General features: G+C 36.2%; 1 protein-coding gene across 1 annotated transcript in view; it reads right to left on the reverse strand.

Annotated features, from left to right (window-relative positions):
• gpr158b (G protein-coupled receptor 158b) overlaps nucleotides 1–20624 on the reverse strand; it is a 46787-nt gene that overhangs the window by 18092 nt on the left and 8071 nt on the right. The window contains exons 4-6 of the mRNA XM_055151942.1: nucleotides 5808–5910; nucleotides 1026–1225; nucleotides 388–456 (exon numbers count right to left, since the gene is read on the reverse strand). Of these exons, the coding sequence (XP_055007917.1) occupies nucleotides 388–456; nucleotides 1026–1225; nucleotides 5808–5910 (372 nt within the window). The remainder of the gene's footprint in view (nucleotides 1–387; nucleotides 457–1025; nucleotides 1226–5807; nucleotides 5911–20624) is intronic.

A 20624-nucleotide genomic window follows, 5' to 3' on the forward strand; every position in this document is an offset into this window, starting at 1 on the left:
AATAATCCCACAAACTATTATTACAGCTTGTTAAATAAAATCTGCCCATGGGTCTAAAGGTAGTTTGTCGATACGCTTCTCTGCCACTTCTAAAGCTAATGTGTTTTGATGATGCTGGATAAGACCTGGGGGTAGAGTGATCTACAGCTGGTGGTTGTGTGTGGCTCATATTTCTACTGCAATCTTGTCACGTGTATTGGAAAGATAAAGTGCACTTTAACCTTACACAAGATGACATAGAGAGACAGCAAATACATATAAAAAAACAACCAACCATAGAAGATAGTGAATAAGGTAGTGAATGAAAACAAAGTCCTCCCCTCACCCCTCATTTTTTATGATAGCTCTGTGAGACATGCTTAGAATACACCATAAAATTATACTTACTGGAAAGTAGAGCAGCAGAGCCCCAAATAAGATGGCCTCCAGCAGAATCAGTCCAGATGTGCGGATGCTCTGTATGAGAGGAAACTTCAGTCAGTCTATTGAAAAAAAAAATAAAGTCTTCAATCTATTCTCTTTTAGCCCCATGATAAATGAATTCAGATAAATGAGTGAATTTTTCTGAACATGTTTTGAGGCAACTTACTGAATAACAATCTGTCACATGGTTCAGGGCAAGCACACCACAGCATTGTTAAATTGGTGTTTCTCTGATATTGCCTAAAGTGAGTGACAGCACCATGTTTCTGGGGTTCATTTAATTACCGTGTTATATTCCACATGAAAATGTTGGGTGTTTTATGTAAATTCACAACTCTCTCAGGACATTCCTTGTGAACTGAAAAATGTGGGAAAGAGCAAGGCAGTGTGAAAATCTATAAATGGAAACTGGAAAATTCAAGCCAATTTTGCCCATGGATTTTGAGGGTAATTATCGGACAGTGATTCTCAGGGGCTCACACAGAGCTCACCCCCCACGCCCCTTATAACACTAACCATACAACTCTCTCTCATAGTCTATTGTTGTCTATGATAGAAGACAGTCATATTTAGGTTTAACTCAGATTATCAAAAACATTCACCTTATTTCTGCGGAGGTGATACAGGGCCACCATGCAAGCCAGGTCCAGCAGCATGCAGAGCCCCTGCAGAGTGGCCACAGAGAGCCTGAGCGCGCCGTCCTCCTGCACCACACACGGGGTATCGTCCTGACAGAAGGGGCATCCCTCTCGACATGGCAGGCACCTGGTGGAGCCCTCCGATGGGTCCTCTCTGTCTTTACCTAACAGAAATACATTGGATATTATATACTTAAGGTTAGTTAAAGGGGGCATATAATGTACAAAAAGACTTTTAAACTTTACGCAAAATTGTATTTTGAGTGATATATCTCCACCCACTGTTCTGTACTTACAAGTCTCAGACTCCTGGTCATAAATGCTAGGTTCGAAAAGTCACAGAGCCATTCTTCAACTATAAATATATGTAATGTGTTGTTTGCCAGAGATATGATCTATGTATGTTATGTATGTTATGTTAAATAATGTTTCTTCTTTGAGGAGTTCTCAAATGCTCTGAGTCTGGGATTTGTGAGGATTTGTCAGTGTAATTAATTCAAATGTATAGATGCACTCGTGTCTCCTTTAAAGGCTCAGCTGATCAGCAAGACGACATCATCATCTTAATCACACTGAGTTGGAGAGATAATGACAAAAACAACCTGCAATTATGAAGCGTCGATGAACAAAAGGGAATCTGATACAGCCTGATAGCAGCATAATCATGTCAATTCCCTTCAGACTGTAGTAACACAAAGTTTAGTATCAGAAAAGAATTTGATTATTGGTGCTGAATTATGAATTCATACAATTGTTAGTGCTGCTATTCATATTAATCCTACTATCACTGATGTACTTGCTAAAACCACAGTGATTCACCTTCTACTAAGGAATGATTTTGTATTGTTATTCACGGTGAAAATAATGAGCTAAAGCCAATGCATAACTATTTTTATAATAATACTCCTGGTCGATTACACAACTCTCAAGACTAATCTGACGGGGGCTGCTTTCTAAACACCACTATGGTGTATTTATAATCCTGCTATTCTTTATTTTTGGAGAAATATTGTGAGCAGCTTGTTGTGGATTCGTGCTTGATAAGCTGTAACCCCAGTTAAATCCCGGGGCTCATACAATATGCACACACAGCACCAGCCACGTCACCATTTTTCCACCAAGAAATACTAAAAGAAAGAGTGATATGGCCAAGAGGTCGGGTCTGATTTGTTATTTCAGTTTGTTGTGTCATTAATGTTCTTGATCTAATGGTTAAAATCTACAAATAGAACTAGTTAACTATTCAACTATGCTTTGGGGGGCTATTCACTCTTACATAACTTCTATAACGTTTTAATATTGAGTAATTGCGCCTCTATCCACAAAGAGGCAAACTCTTATTGGGTTTATGCCATTTTATAAATCAATATGTTTAATGGAAACATATATTACACCATAATTCAGCGAAAACACATCCCTCAATGCAATAAAAGCATTTATTGCATTTTGATACCCTTAATTATTTCATGAAGTTATTATTGATCATATAAAAGAAATAATGAACTTGTGTGGTACAAGTCAATCAATATATTTTATGTTTGAACTGAATTGCTTTGAGTGCCTTGAAGGTGGAAAAGCACTATATAAAAATGTGACCATTTACTATTAGCTACAATAAACAGAATCTAACCCTAACCCTAAATCCCTCACCACTGTATGACTGGCTTTACAATGTGAGGTTTTACAGACCCAGTCAATTTAAATTATAAAAACCATTAAGTTTAATATGAATAATAAAGAAGCAAATAGAGCAGTCTTGTATTTAGGATAGACTAATCAAAGTCTAGCAAGTGTTGGATACATTACAAAGTCAACTAGAAAAGCACTCAGAGAGCGCAGACCTCCGCCAAGGACTACCCCCATTTTTTATATAAATTGCGATAAAATCAGTCTTCTGGATCAGATCCGGATCAGCCTTTGGAATATGAAAGAGGATCCCATTGTCCATCCCTGAGTCAAATTTCATGGGGTTTGGTCAATAATTAACCGAGATATTGAGAAACAAAATTTTTGGCCCCATTTACCACAATGTTAACTAAAATTTCAAAGTGATCCAGAATCCAGGATTTCTTCCAGATCACCCCCAAAATGAAATCAGTTCTTCCTTTTCACATTTCCAACAAATCCTGAAAATTTCATCAAAATCGGTCCATAACTTTTTGAGTTATGTTGCTAACAGACAAACAAACAAACAAACAAACAAACAGTCAAACGCCGGCAAAAACATAACCTCCTTGGCGGAGGTAATGAACCTACATTTAGGGACTTGACTGAACCAGGACATTGCTTTATTTTAAACGATACAAACAGTGAATTGAAGTCTGAGATAAAAATAGTATAAATTGTTTTCACTTGACTCCAGAGTGAGAGAAGTGTTAGAGGTGTGAAGCCAGTGTGAACCCTGATAGAGCAGCCCTTTGGCGTCACACTCAACATGATATTACACAGTAGAACCCAGTACATTTAAACACACTGAAATCATATACTGTCTATACACCCACATTCATACAGTAGGAACAATAATGAAGTTTTTCAAATATCTCTTAATTAGTAAAGCCTTGGGGCCAAAAGACTGGTCACTAAATGTCACTAGGGGTCTCTGGGGTTGAGCATATCTCAGAAACAGCAATGGAGATAGGAAGTAATTAAGAAAAGCCTTAAGTACATGAGGATCTCCAACTTTGTAAATCAGCCCAATATATTGTAAATGAATCCAAATTTGAAAAGGGGAATTTATCAAATCACAAAGGCAATTATTTAGAATGTCCTCTGTATACAACAAAATTTCCCATTTATTGAAAAATGTCTTGTTGTTTATCAGATCATATTTCAATCTCTCAAACAATGATGCTCCTGAAGTTGTTAACAATGTGCACTCTGAACAAAATCCTACTTTTTCCAACATAATCACAAATCAAATAACGATCACAATACTTGTCAGAAAAATCACAATAGTTGTTTTTTTTCCCCCAAAAATCATGATGCCGTATTTGGAAGTGTGTGTGGCTTCACTGCGGTGGTGAATGCTCTTTCCGTCACAGGTTGTTACCCAAACTATGGCTTCTCCAAGTTTATGAATACTGCTCCTCTAAGTACTCCTATACAATCTATATGTACGCACTGTCAGATTAATGTAGTAGAAAAGTCAATGGCACATTTTATAGACATTTGCGGCACATTCCTAGAGTTCATTTGTTGTTGTTCCAGCTTCCTGCTTCTAGTCTGCGTTCTTTGATACCTCTGTCCTTTTGGCCCGTTGTTATGGAAACGTCACTAAATTGTTTTCCTGGATTGTATTCACTGATGCCGACCACAGATTGACTACTTTCACTTCTGGCCTCACCGTGCTGCACCACAATAAAGCTGATTGTCTCATTCCCCCGGGCGGCCATATTGGAGCAGTCAGGGCTAGAGCTATGTGGTTTTCTGATGTCTTCTTCATGAGAGTTTTTTACCTAAAGACACTGCAGGATCCTCAGTCAAGGTGTCAAAACTCCACTGTCTGAATCTAACACACCCACAATATGCAAAATATGACATGTATCACTTTGTAGTGAAGAAAAATCTAGCAACTGTGTTTGAGCTGTATTTTAAAGTAAAATTGGCAATTTGTGAGATGATGTACACTACCGGTCAAAAGTTTTAGAACACCCTAATTTTTCCAGTTATTTATTGCAATTCAAGTCGTGTAAGCCAAATGAAGAGCTTGAAATGGTACAAAGGTAAGTAGTGAACAGCCAGAGGTTAAAAAAAGATAAAAGATAACAAAAAAAAGTCTAAGCTCTGCCAAAACTACCACAGGAAAAAAGAACATGGTGAGCTTGAAAACATGAAGTGACTAACACAGTCTCCAGATTTAAACCCCATCGAGCTGGTTTGGGATGAAATGAACAGAAGAGTGAAAGCCAAGCAACCAAGAAGTGCCATACATTTATGGGAACTTCTGCAACAGACTTGGGAAGAACTTTTTGAAGAATATTTGAATATTTTCTATTGTAAAAAGAAAGAGCTACAAGTGTGTTCAGCTGTTATATCTGCCAAAGGTGGACACTTTCATGAATCAAAAGTTTAGAATATGTTTTGGTCAACAGTAAACAGTAAAAAACTGGAAAAAGTGTGGTGTTCTAAAATTTTTGACTGCTAGTGTAGATAAAATAAATGGTTCCATTTTGCAGGTTAAAATCATCTAAATCCAGAGATCCAGAAACCAGTGTCAACAAACTGGAGGGTTGCCGGTACAAGTCCACGAAGGCACAATATTGTTGTATCATCAACCACATTGCCCACTTAAGCCATTGTAATTTAGCTGGTGGCAATTGAAAGGGCATTTGGTTTAAAAATCTGCCAGTATGCCTCTGGTGATCCCATACGCTACTATGAGTTATGAATATGTCTGATGATAAGGTATGTAGAATTTTTAAAGCGCTTTTTACTGTAGCTACATTTGATTTGCATAATAACTTTTATCAATGTGCTATTTATTTCCTAATGGGTTTATTTAATTGTGATCCAGACCTCTTTTGTTCTAATGTGGTGAATGTGAAAAATAACTCCTGAGTTTTTAAAAAGTTTTTAAAAATGAGATTTAAAATACTTTCTTGAAAACACATTTTTGCACTTCTATCCAAAAAATCTAGCTTTTCTTAGTAAATCTCTACAGCGGGCTTTTAAAAGATTCAAGCTATGTTATCTGACAGTACAATCCGCTCTGTATTTTTGTACCCCACAAGGGGATTTGTAACCTACTTCTGTATCCATTGAGAGCCACTCGACTGGGATGGTAGAACCCGCGGCGACACTGGCACTTGTACTTGTCCAACACAAAGCCGTGGCCCTCGATGGGGGTGCACTGGGGAGAAAAGAGAAACATTATAAACAAGGATATGGTAAAGTCTATGACAGGGGATTGTGAAGATAGAAGAGGTGATAGGATGAGGAGGAGGATTCAGTGCAGATTATAGAGGGAACATTTTAGATTAAAAGCTAAATAAGGAACATTAAAATCTCATAATGTAAAACAACTTTCAATTCTGTGGTGGATGAATTTTATTTTATTTTTTTTGAAAAAAAAAAAAGATTCAGAGTTGGATTTTAAAGAAGTGGTTCAAAAGGACTATTTATTAATGAACGCTTCTCAGTCGCCTTTGTGTCTCAGTCAAAGGTCTCAGTGTAGCATAACAGGAGGACTGGTCAGGTAGGGTCAGCAGATCCTGTGTCAGAGGAGAGGAACAGTCATCTGGACGTAAGTGTCCTTTCTCTGTGTCCTGCAGAGACACTATTTTTTCAGCACTTTAGTTTTTAGTATAGATGACATACTTGGTATTCTAATTTTGCATAATCTCCAAAACAACTATTTAAATATTATATCCCACTATGAGAAGAAACACTATTACAGGACGATCAGCAGCAAATGCTTTATAGCCCATACATACACTGTGTGATGAAAAAGCCAGTGTAAAGAATATCTCCAAGGACCTTACGCAATCTATACATTCATAAATAATTCATGGTAAATTGTGTATCCAAGAAAGCAGGTAAAATGCTAACCAACCAAACAAGCTGCTTTTATTGTTTACTGTGAAACACTAATGATCCTATCTCCACCTTGTTATAAGCTCCACCACAATACATCTAGAGCCCACTTTAAACTGTGCAGGGCATCATGGGAAATCACAGGGTTTTGTCAACTAACACATAGACTAATTAATGTCCAAATTAGGTATTAAGTCTTGTTTGGTTAATCTAGGGATCCCTGCATTGATCATAGAGCTGTTTACATCTGTGGCCATACACACACACACAGATACAGGAAGAATAAAGCAGCAATGAATTTGACATGAATTCTCATAAATAGTGAATACATCGCATGCTTATACAGTGGAAACACTCACTCCACTGGGACTACTGCTGCTGCGGTGGAGGAGTTCACAGGAAACAGGCCTTGGATATTTGCTGAAAATTAGTTTCTATTTGTGAACATAAATATCACTTGTCAATTTAAGAAGTATTTGGATTCTTAACGATTACAGTAAATAGTGTTTTCACTGGCATATATACTGTAAGGTAAAAAAAAAAACTAATAAATCTTCCTATCATATTAGATACAACAACAATTCTCAACAAAACTCAACAAATAAAACAGAAAAGAACAGAAACTTGGTGAATAAAACTGAAAAAATTAAAAGTGCATTGTGTACCTTCTCTGGTGTTCTGCAGTATGACATCAAACAGCTCTACCAAATTACAGGTGGTTTTATAGCTCAAAAATACCTAGAAAAACAGGTATTCTGACTGTGAGCGGGGTTGCCTCTCCACAGATCTGACCTGTAACTTGGTCTGGTTTGGTCTCCGTGTAGATAGAAAGTTTTATTACCATACAGTGAAATCTTCGAGTCAGAGCAATGACATTTTCAGGGTGAAAAGCATTTGATGGGCCCTCCACCAGAAATGTTACACAATGCACCTTTAACTAAAAGGTCTTAGTAGATCAACTTGTAGATTAACAGTCTAATTTTATTGTATCTTATAGTACTGTATAGTTTGGATAGTATAGTATAGTGTAGCATAGCATAGCATAGCATAGTATAGCATAGCATAGTATAGTATAGTATAGTATAGTATAGTATAGTATAGCACAGTACAGTAAGGCAAGGCAAGGCAAGGCAAGTTTATTTGTATAGCACAATTCGTACACAAAGTAATTCAAAGTGCTTTACAGAATAAGAAATACATTAAAATCATAATAAAAACAAATCAAAACATAAATAATCATGAAGATTAAAATTAAAAAAGAGAGAAGAGTGCGGAATGAAAACCTTTCAGTTATATGCACAGTTAAACAGAAATGTTTTGAGTCTGGATTTAAACAGCGTCACAGAAGAGGCCTGTCTCACATGTTCAGGAAGACTGTTCCAGGTTTTAGCTGCATGAAAGTACAGTACAGTATAGTATAGTATAGTATAGTATAGTAGTATAGTATAGTATAGTATAGTATAGTATAGTATAGTATAGTACAGTATAGTACAGTATAGTATAGTATAGTATAGTATAGTATAGTACAGTATAGTACAGTATAGTATAGTATAGTATAGTATAGTATAGTATAGTATAGTATAGTACAGTATAGTATATAGTATAGTATAGTATACAGTATAGTACAGTATAGTACAGTATAGTATAGTACAGTATAGTACAGTATAGTACAGTATAGTATTAGTATAGTATAGTATAGTATAGTATAGTATAGTATAGTACAGTATAGTATAGTATAGTATAGTATAGTATAGTATAGTATAGTATAGTATAGTATAGTACAGTATAGTATAGTATAGTATAGTACAGTATAGTACAGTATAGTACAGTATAGTATAGTATAGTATAGTATAGTATAGTACAGTATAGTATAGTACAGTATAGTACAGTATAGTATAGTACAGTATAGTACAGTATAGTATAGTATAGTATAGTATAGTATAGTATAGTACAGTATAGTATAGTATAGTATAGTACAGTATAGTACAGTATAGTACAGTATAGTATAGTATGATATATATGGTTTGATTTATTTAGACTTCAGACACAGTGTTTTCTATTTAACTGATAACAATAATCCATAAATGCTGATGTAGCTACCATGGACAGTTCATTTAAGAGAAAATGAGAATAGACAAGAATACAGCAGACAGCACTAAAAATCTTGGTGACAATCTAAATCCTCACGTCTACAGTCAGTCATGTGGACGGACAAACAGAAAAACAAGTCAAAAGAAACAGTAGCTGTAACTGTGTTATTCTGGCAGCAGAGTGAGGACAGATGGACCACACCAGTGAATCACATCTCCACAGCTCAACACTTATCGGACTAAAGCAGGCAAAGTAGAAACTGATGTCCACATTTTCTTCAATAGTGCATCAGTATTTTGTTCAAGACACTACAAAAACTAGTATCATAATTTTAAAAAAGCATAGAAAACATTACACCTGAATATTGTATTTACTTACTGTGATGTTTTTAAGGGAATAAATTAGTTGTTAGTTTGTTATAATGGACACATCTTTTTGAATAGTCTTGATCAGAACTAGACCACATAGAAGAAAAGTAGAAAAGAAAAAGTTGGAGAATTTCTGAGTTGTGAAGTAGAGACCCTCTGCTTATGTCATCAGGAAAAGTCCATCCAGAATGCAGAGGCAATTCATGCACAAGGAAGGACTTTTTCTGACATTTTGAGCCTTCGTTTCACTAAATGACACTGTGTTTTATTTGTATAAGTCTGATCAGATTATAAGTATTATAGTATTAGTATTACGTATTGTCATTTTGGTGTTTTGGCCCTTGTTTACGTTATGGTTACTAGGTTACACGACTCTCCACGTGTCATATCTGCTGCGGTGTCCAACCAGGAAGTATTTTATATTTAATTTTGTCACATGCCCTCCCTTCTGTAGTATGTTCTGGACTTTGTTTTCATTGATCATTCTGAAAATTGTACAATAGTTCATTAAAATGTTCATTAGACTTAAAAAAGACTTTGTTGAAAATGTCAGTCTCTATATAATTGAAATCTATGTTTTACATTTTTGTATTGTGACACAAATTTGGACCTCTTTCCACCTACGATATAATCTTCTAAATGTGAATGAGAGACTATGAGATTCATGAACATCCTTTTTGTGGGTCCTTAGCATTTTAATGTAGAAAATCTTCACTAATGTATAACCTTGAACAGTCAAAGGATATTATTTCTCTTCCTATTTGGCCACATGTCTCTGCACACAGCCATAAATAACAGCTAGAGATAAAACCTGTAGTTATAAATATTCTTTATCTCCAATCCAACGCATCTTATTACCACAGCATCTCACAAAGTCAACACGGATTAGGATCTCCACAATGCACAAATGTCAACTAAATCAGTAAAGCCTTGTCCATCGAAAATACATCTTCTGACATACAAACTCTGAACTCTTTTTCAAACACAGGGTCAAGTTCTTGATACAATAATATGCTATGATAGCAAACCCAGGAACTATAGAGTAAAACTAACTAAACCAACAAAACACTAAAATAACTGAGAGATGCCATTATGGTTAGTGCATAGTCCTTCTTAGCCACTGGCAAGAGGCGGAGAAGATAAAGTGATTAAAAAGGCTGATGGTTTTGCTGCTGTGGTGGGTCTAAGGGCAGGGTTTGGTTTGGTTCCTGCATATGTTTGTTTATCTGCTTGTGTGTTAAAGGTCCCATATTACTCAAAATTCATTCTTTTTAAGTCATTTTATAATGCTGTTGCCTCCTTAAAAAATACCTGGAGTAATGTTTTGTTTCATTCACACATGTTTGAATAACCCTTTATCATTAGTGTGTCTACATCGCCAAAGCTCAAAATGCTCTGTTCCACCTTGTGATGTCATGTAGTGGTACTTTTCAAGTTAACAGGTACCATTTACATTTTTCTCAGTAGAGATTCACTATTCCAGGGCTGAAATTATCCAGGCAATTCCAGTGAAGGTGTATGGAGTTTAAAAACACAGTGAAGCAATTCCTGTATTACCACATGACATCACAAGGTGAAACAGAGTGTTTTTCGTTTGAGGGAAGAACTTAGCCTAATTATGCCAAGGTTGTGTGTTAAACATGTGAATGAAACAAAACTCATCTCCAGGTATGTTTTTGATGAGGAAACAATATTATAACATAGATCAGTAAATAGTGTAATATAGGCCATTTAATGACCATGTTTCACTGTTTGATATTTGTAACTTGAGAAATAACTTGCTGAAAGAGGAAGATACAAGCTTAGAATGTCTATCAGCAATAGACAGGTAGGGGACTTCATTATGTTGCTTCTAATCTAATCCATGCAAACAGCAAAATGCTGCTCCAACAAAACAGAAAATGGGGTCACGAAGAGTTCGGGAGTTCGGTGAAATGCTTCCACTTAAAAGTTTGTGAAACCCCTCCTCTTATTGACTCCTGAGAGCCCATGAGCCCCATTACAGCCCAATCCTCTAAACTTCACAAACAAGAATTATAAAGGCACAGTATAGCAGCATACACACACACACACACACACACACATACACACACACACACTACTGTGTTACTGTGCTAGCAGTCATTAAGGTAACCCATATCAGGGGACACTGGAGTGGGCCTGAAATATGAGTGCTATTTAAAACGTATATGAGGTGCACGTCTCAGATGTGTCATGATTTTATTTGTAATAAAACTGCAGCACTGTTTTTACCTTAATGTGCTCTAAATCTATTCTATTCTATCTATTATCTATTGAGCTCACCTTCATTTGTGTTTATCTTGTAAAAATAATTAAGTAAAGATTTATTTGCAACACTCAGATATACTTCCTAGATAAATATAAAAGTACTAACATTGATCTAACCATGCAGGGAAAGGCTAAATTAGCTCTAAACTAAAATGTAACATTGTTAAAATGTATGAGATACAATTATTTAGAACAAATTGAATTTGGGTTATATTGTGCAGTGTGTTATCTCAATCTGCCGCTAGCACAAAGAAAACTGGCTCTGAAAGTTGGTGCAACCAGGTCTGTGTTTGATGGATCACTCTCATCAGACTGTTGGCCCAAAGTGAAAAGGGTCTTATATTTCTAAGTGCTTTGGATTCAGAGCTGTATTTTAATTCCACTTTTGAAACACTGAACTGACAGGGTTCAAGGTTGTACTGTCAATCACAGAAAATGCCAGGGAGTTTTTGGATGGGTGGACAAAATATCCACAAATTGTTAGAAAAACTATAAATACTATAAATAACACTCCAACACATTATGGTATAATGTTGTATTTAAGTTAGAATTTTTTATAATCTCTGACAATGCAAGTCAGAATCATCAGGAATATGAGCGCAACTATATAATGTTATGCTTCTATTAAGTATATAGAATACAATTTCTGATAAATAAACATTTTTAACATCAGTGAATTTGATTTCCTAAAACAACAATTACTCTTTCATAGTGTTGCTACTACTGAACAGAGTTCTACACATGAGTCTGGGATGGCTCTTGTTAAATGGCTGAATGCGGAACCAGTGATTAACCAAATACACACTGATTGGTCTAAGCATCACAACAGCGAAACATGCCAAAAAGTTAAATCCAGATGAGAGAAAAGCAGAAAAAACAGGTGTTTTACCCATCCACAAATGCACAAAGCAAAATAGTCAGTATTTCTGCTAAAATAAGCTGAAGCAGCCATATTTGTTTTGGTTTGTTGGGAGCTGGCTTCTGCCTAAACCCCTGTTCTGCCCTGTGATTGGTCAGTTTTGACCTATCACACGCAGACGCTTCAGCTGGAAGAGTCTGCTAACTAGACGGACTCTCAAGACTTTGAACTCACAAAAAACATGAGACTTCATCTTGCTGGCAAGGCTAACTAACACCCAGATAAGACAAAAACTGTGAACTGTATAAATGTAAAGGTTTGTAAATTGTGTTTGGTCAAATGTAACCCCTTCATTAATAAGTCATTATCATCAATGTCCTTTAATTTTGGATAATACTTTACGCAGAGCTGCTATGTCTTATTAACAAAATGACAGTTATTCTTATGTGTACACAAGAAACACAACATAACACATCTTTGAGAAAATTGTTTTACTGCTAGTTTTGTAAAATAGAAAATGTGACAAGCACCTAGACTAAGACTAAACAGCAATATCCTATACTGTAACTGAGCATCTCAAATTGTTCTGTCAAAAATCCAATTATATTACCACCCCTGCAGCATTTCAACTGAATCATACTATAGACTGGAAAGGCTCACATGACCTACATGGTATAGATATAAAGTAGAGCATAAGACGAGAAAGAAGAAGAAAGAATTTGTGGCTTTTAAATTAAAACAAACCTCCACCAAGGTCCTATTTTTCAAAGCTCAAGACACAGAAGCACCAGAACTTAACCAAATAATCTTTTAGAGGGCACAGATCTTTAAAAGGCAAATTAAGGACCATAGAGATTTACAGTGATTCATGCGCATCCATTCATATTGCTCAAATTAGATTCATCAAGTCTATTGTGTGGAGGGAAGTCATAAAGAACCCACAGAAAGGACAAGCACTCTCCATACTGTCAGTGGTAGAAAGAAAGAAAGTGGAAGAAATTGTTGGTTACATTGTTGATATATAAGAATTGTGCACTAAAAAACATTATGGATAAAAAGTGAAAAGATAGATTTAATGGTCTAGTCACTCCCAAATATCCAGTTAGCTCACTCCATGCATTCTGTCCCATCCTTTCTGTTGTTATATAAATTAATTTAATCTTAATCTTGTCTATAATTGAATCTTATACTAATGAAAACAGGTTTGACTAAGAAGCTCATGGTCAGTTTATTAACCCTAGACAGTGGTGGTAAGAACTGTTGGGTTATAGACCTACCTGTATGTTTCAGCAAGTTACAGACTCATTTGAGAGCGGCAATACTGACACAACCATGGACCACGATGTATCTAAGCAGTTTGTGTGTTTCTTGATTGATATTTGATTGAGGAGCCTTGTGGTTCCTTAGCAGATGATAATTATACTATGAGAGGATTATGACGAAACTTATGATGAAATGCTCAATGGTTTGTGAATATACTGATGATATAATGTAGTGAGAAAAATGTAATCTCATATTTAATGTATGTTTCATAAATCCATTTAAAGGTGCATTTAAAGAAGTAACTTTTTGTTGGTGTCTCCATAAAGATTTATTTAATCTATCTTGCATTTTTTTAAGTTACAGATGTTTTTACTGCAAAAAATAAAGATAAATAAAAAAATACATAAATAAAAAAATAAATAAACTCTCCATAGGCCTGGTCTGTAACTTGCCTGATGGTGCCACTTGCTTGTCTCCATAAAGACTGATGTTTAATGCCATACTGTGGAACATCTAGGCAAACGAAAACAACCATGGGGACAAGAAAGTGGTGGATACATTGTTCACTGTATTGGTACAGTTGAGTTATGAAATAGTAATAAAAATATGGAAGAACATGATTGAGTAAAGCATGCTACGTATTCAGCACCTCGATAAAAAAAAGGCTCCTCTTGTAATTCAGCCGGAGCTAATGGTCCGTGACATTGACATTCTGGCTGTGTGCGTTTGGACTCCAGTACCTGATTCTCACTGTGCAATTTGATAAAACAGAGAACACAACACCAAGATGGGAGCAGGCATGAGAGAAGCACGCAGAAGAGGAGGAGAGCACTCTGCGTCCCTCTAGATCTATAAATACACTGGACGCATTACACCCTAAAAGCATCACAATCGTCCCAGGAGTGTCCGATGTGCTTTTCACTGAGACCCTGATGTCTGAGAGCAGAGGACCTTGGACTCATGCCGAGCTGGCATTTCTCCACAGCTTTAAGACACACATTAAAGATGTTTATTGATTGTCACACCAGAGAGGCTAGAGACGAGTCTAGACTAGCTTATGTGTTTTTACTTTATCTGGCTGGCGCTGCTAATTACCTGTGTGCCAGCAAGACCACATGCTTTTACAACCATCGTACACGGTATACACAATTTCTGATGGGTGTGATTGCCAGGAGGATTAACCAATCAGAGAAACGGATGATTTGTTTGTGTTAAAACAACCATGGTGGTTTATGAGTAAAAGAGTAAAGGATTTGGGAAACAGGTTAGATTTCTACAAGATCAACAAGCAAAGCACTAAACTCAAGTATCTGAATCACAAAAAATATTAAATGAAATATGAAAAAACAAAGACTAGAATTAATCAGATCAATCACTACTCACTTGATTGAAAATTGTTCACCTAAAACTATTGAATCACTTTATCTGTCTCCAAGAGGTAAAAGAGAGTGCACATGGTACCTTGTTATAATAAATGTTATGATACTTAAATACCTACTCAAAGAAAACATTACTGAATTCCAATGCACACTTTCACACTAATGTATGCATAATCAGCACCATATCTGTAGTTATAGCACGTTGGCCTGATCAATTATTTCTGCTGGCTGATTTTCTTTCATTAAAAAAACAATACAGTAATGCCCTTTTGCCCGTTTGAAGACTGATAATGTATACATGTGGGTGCTGGAGGTCTCTCAGACCAAATCCAATAGTGACTGTTGGGCCTATACACTGATTTGAAGCACAGAGTGAATGTTTTAGTTTTTGCAGAGGGTGACCCGTTTCTCTGTTACTTTTGCTCCTGTCAGCTCCTGCATCTCTCCCACAACACCCTAAACAAACATGCACCTCTTTCTCCAATATCAGACAGCACAAATCCAAATGGGACATGAACAATAGTACTAGGGTTTTACTTACATTTTCTTCCTCTTAACTTAGAAGTTGGGACCACAGTTCCCTCTCGCATGTATACTTGCAATAACATTGTAATGGAAATGTTACTGTTTTTTTTCCTGTGGCAATGCCTGTTTCCATTGAAATAAACCATTTTAATGCCATATTGTGGAACATTCAAAGCAAAGCAAAAACATGTCTGCAGAGGCAAACATGGAGATGTTATGGTCGTGCATACACTACACCAGAGGAGTCACATAGAATACAGATACAGAGAATGTTATGTTCTGTTTACCAACATTTAAAAGACTTTTTTTCATCTAAGGCCTAAATATTCACAATAAATTGCTAGTTCAATCAGATCAACAGAAAGAAATCCCATATTTATTCAGCTAGGCTACAATTGTTCTTTTCTTCAAACATTTATTCAGTTTTCAATCAAAGAAAAATTTCTCTATAGTAAATCTGTATTGTTAGAAGAAGAAAATAACACTGTATAGTTTGCTGTACCACAGACTAAAATGGAAACATGCCCATCTTGTGGGAGGACTTCATTTACAAGAACATGCAGTATACATTAGGAGATTAAGCTGTCTAAAATGAAAGCTAGCATACATGAAGGCAACGCTTGTCAGTCTTAATTTTCAGAGGCTTGGTACAGGTGGAGAGCATATTTACAAAGAAAAATCAATATTTGAGTAAAACATGTCCAACTGTCCTCCTCCACTTCACAGCGTAGGCTTCAGTAACATTTTTAAATTCACCATTGCAGGCCAGTGACCTCATTGCATCATTATGTTTGTTTTTAGATTATGTTGAAAACACAGGCAATATATTATGAAACATCCCACATAAAGTCATCGTACAATTATGCATTGTAAATGTATCGCAAATATACTATACTACAACTAATGTGTGGAGCACAGGGGCCACTGCCAAGGCACTGTTCCAAACCTACAACAGTTAAGAAAAAGTCTGAAGAAGAACTGAGTAAGGTGACGTTACAAATCCAAGATGTCAACTAAAAAGGCAAATATTTTTGGTGATAGTGGTACCTGGTGTCTGAAGTTAGAAAACCACTGAGAGTCTCTAGCTCTAAACAGGTAATAACCTTCTACTCTATTCTACTGCTTATTGTTTTTGTTTTTTTGTTTGTTTTTTTTACAAAGAATTAGTCTTATTAAGCTTTTGGAATTAAATTCCTTTTAGAACATAAGGAAGTGGGCCCTTACTGGGTCCTGTTTTAAAACAGTTTTGAATGCACACTGCTAACGGTCTCTTTGATGATGAAAAGGGTAAAGGGACCTTAAACACATACGCGTGCAGCGCAGCACCACTGCACTAAGACTTAAAAAAACTTCAGCTCTAAAATCCCCAGTCGAGCCTCAAAAAGCCTCTGGCAGAACACAACAGAGCAGAGTGAGAAGATTCAGAAGAGACTGGCTGTTTTCTGTCTCCTCCAAAATATTTCTATACACTTAGGCCTGTCATGATAACACATTTTAAAGCACGATAAATTGTTACAGAGAAATACTGTGATAAATGATAATATTCAAAATACTTCATGTCACTAACACAAAGCAGGATAATCCTAGTAAACCATTTAAAATAGACTGTATTAAAAGACATAAATATCCGAATTAAACTAATTATTTTAAGTTATTTAATCTCCCCTCTACAGCTTCCATTACTACATAAAAATGACAACAACAAAAAATCCTGACTTTAGCAAGGAAATTGTACCCATGATAAATATTGAGCCCTAAAATTATTGTTTCAGCTGATAAATCAATATAGTAATTATTGTGACAGGCATATAAACAGTATACGCTGATACATTACCAGCATGTCATAAACAGAGCTTACTACAACCAATATTGATCTAACAGTCTTTTTAAAAACAATTAATATATATGTTAGCAGTGTGCCCTCTGCCCCTCTGTGCAGCAGAACTAACATCCACCTCTTTGGCAGTTTGTATAAGAAGATGGTTTCTCTGAATGCTATTCTGCTTTCACTGCATCACAAAGTTGTCACCTGTGGGGGTCTAAGTGCCAAATCCAACTATTTATGGCACTCATCAGCTTGCAGAAATCTGATGAATACTAATCAACTCAAGGACAAAACCATGACTAGATTTTCTCAATATAAAACAAATACTCAAACCAGTGGAGTGTATACCACAGTTTGAAAAACACTATCATAGATACTCCTGATCCCTGTGTAATGTGGCCTGGAGCAGAATGGCCCTGTACAGACAGATGGAGTTATGAGTGTCCCTGTGCCCTCCTCCTCTTCCTCCTCCTCACCACACAAACACACACCAGTAAATTGTCTCATCGGGGAACATGGACGAAGCTCTGAGTCAGGCCAGAGTGGACAAGAGCCTCACTGGAGATGAAAAAGGATTGATTGCCAATGATACAGTGGGCCGTGAGACAGAAGTGACAGAAGAAGAGCGTGTGATTGAGAGGGGAAGCGAAGGAGGGTTTAAACCATCCAGCCAGTTTATGCTCATTAGTCCATCTTAGCCTTTGAAGCTATGCAATTCTGACACAGGAACCGACAAATCACCCACTAATGATTTCATGTTACAATTTCTCCAAACCAAAGTATGCTGTAATAAATAAATAAATAAATAACCACAATAGGACAGCTCAATTGCAAAAGGATTGTATTTTGTGAATAATGACACATCTTTCCAGCCCCAACTGCTCCTCTCTAACCAGCAGAGCTCATTAAAAGGGATAGAGAACAACTAAAATCAAGGTTTCCTAAAGTTATGATAATAAAATTGAAGACAAAAAAAAAGAAACATCTTCAAAAACAGCAAATTCAAAGAGGCTTGTTTAATCCTTGCCTGTTTCCCATATAAATACATTATTATTAAACAATGAAAGGACTGTAACAGGAAAATAGTTTGAAATCCCTAACTCTTGAACAGCAATAATGTAAAAAGAAGACATTTGATTTCAATTGTACATTCAGATGAAGAGTTTTTAGAGCATGGTAAATTGGTCACAATGGCATACTGGCCAGCATTCTTGAGTTCTTGGAGTTTGCATGTTCTCCATGTGCCTGCTCCAGTTTTCCCTACCACTAAACACATGTACAAGAGGCTCCTCCCCTCTGGGGCCAGGACTCCCCTGAAAAGACATTCTTAATCTCAGATGAATTATGCTGGTTAAAGCAAACATTTTTAAAAAGTGTAAATATCCATACATTTGTATCACAAAAGTTATATGGAAAGTTATAGGATTTTACTTTACTCAGCAGGTAAAATGTAAGTAGCAATAGGTCTACCTATAGCTACTTACATTTTACCTGCTAGCAGGCTAAGCAGGGAATCTCAAACACTACAGGTTATCTGGCATGTGTTTTAGAGTCTGTATGGTCCAATCATCAAAACTATCAAAATACAATAACCTTTGCTTTAACTAGTCATGCTTAATTTTAATGACTGCAATCTTTTGTTGATTTACCTTATATGAATATGGAAAAATCAACAACCCTATATCACAGAAAAATCATAAAACATCTGTAGTCACATTTTCAAAGTGTTCAAATAAAACTTTTGTGTACTAAATGTATTTCCTTCTGTCAGGCGGTCAGCCAGTCCAACACATATTGTCACAATAGTTGGCTAGTCCAATGTCTGTGGTCACCTACAGGAACACTTCACAAATCTACTATTTCTACTCCACTGAAGTGAATGGATCAATAAAAACAGTCACAGAAGACAAATGGTCAGGAAAGACACGCTTCCGCTCAAAGACAGTGTCAGCTCCTCTTATATAATCAGAGATGGGTATCATAGTTACATAACAGGGATGAATGACAGATATTTCTAACACCATCAGAAAACTGTCTTACACCCGGTCGGCAAATTAAAGGATGCCAGCTCAGGAAATGTAACTTGATGCTTCTCTGAGCCAAAGTCTGTGATTCACTTGGCTTTAAATTCAATTAGATGAACAATGTTGTACACTATAATAAGCTCATTAGTCAATACAATTGAATAGGATGGATAGCATTGGAATGAAGCTGTGACTCCTACAATGCTAGTTTTGTTCTTCTGAGAGTTTGACTGCTATGAGTCTGTTTTTATAATGCTGCCACTGACAGTTTGTTGCTTTATGGACAAGAAACACTGCACATTAAATTAAACTGTGATTATTTTGTAAGTGGCTGTGAAGCAGGAGATGTTACAACAATACTTATAAGGTAAAGTAAGAGTGGTTATAATGTTATTATGTTTATATCAATATCAATGATTTTTTTTTACTCTAATGAAAGTAAAATGACTACATATATTCTGGGTGACCACTTGCCAATAACAATAACAAAACATGTATCTCTAAGCATAACTTAGTTAAAAAAAAAAAAAAAAGATGACACTTTTGGATTCTGAAACCAAAATAATTGTAAAGTTAATTTTGTTTTAATTGAAAACATAATTCCTGCATCAAATGTTGAACCACATTTGTGTTACCTTGAAGAAATCCACATTTACATAACTCTAATAACTGTATTAAATGAATTGCAATTGTATAAGCTTTTAATAAATGGTGAAATGAACATTAACATAAGAAATAAGACCTCTTTCTTATTAAATAAAATAAGTAATAAAACTCATTCATAAAGAAAGTTGAAAAACATTTGGTCTCCACCTCACTGCTGAATATAAAATGCTTTCAGAGACATTTAATGCACATTTGAAGTGACAAACGCGCAATCACCACACATTTCTATGGACAGACACGGAAAGGTGATTGTGGAGAAAAATCGCACAACACATAGATCTACACTAAAATAGCATGTTATGTCGATGCCATGTATTTTCCCCAAAAGAGCGAGGAACCAGACAAAGAGCACACTCAATAATTTACCACTGCTGAAATCCATTACTCTGCATTTATTATACATCGTGTGGCCAGAGACAAGCCACGCAAGCGTGAGCACAAAATCTCCCCCTGTCTGACTCACAACTCATACTTGCAGTACATCACGTAAAACTAACAGGCTGGCAACTGCGGGAGTGAGAGGGGGCCCACACAGAGAAACACTGGAGATCGATGCACGACTCCTTCTCACCTCCTGTAGTGACAAAATAGAAAGTCTACAACGTCACTGCAGTCACGTGGGAATGCTTTGTTCACCCTCAATACTGCAGGACTGGTATAATCAAACAGGCTTCAAAGATGTTGCATGAATGTGAACACTGCCGAAGGTTTGTCATGGCATTTCGACCTCAAGGGCATTCAT

The sequence above is a fragment of the Boleophthalmus pectinirostris genome, unplaced genomic scaffold, assembly GCF_026225935.1.
Source record: "Boleophthalmus pectinirostris isolate CB_2022bp ecotype Guang Dong unplaced genomic scaffold, ASM2622593v1 HiC_scaffold_16, whole genome shotgun sequence".
Classification (NCBI taxonomy): domain Eukaryota; kingdom Metazoa; phylum Chordata; class Actinopteri; order Gobiiformes; family Gobiidae; genus Boleophthalmus; species Boleophthalmus pectinirostris.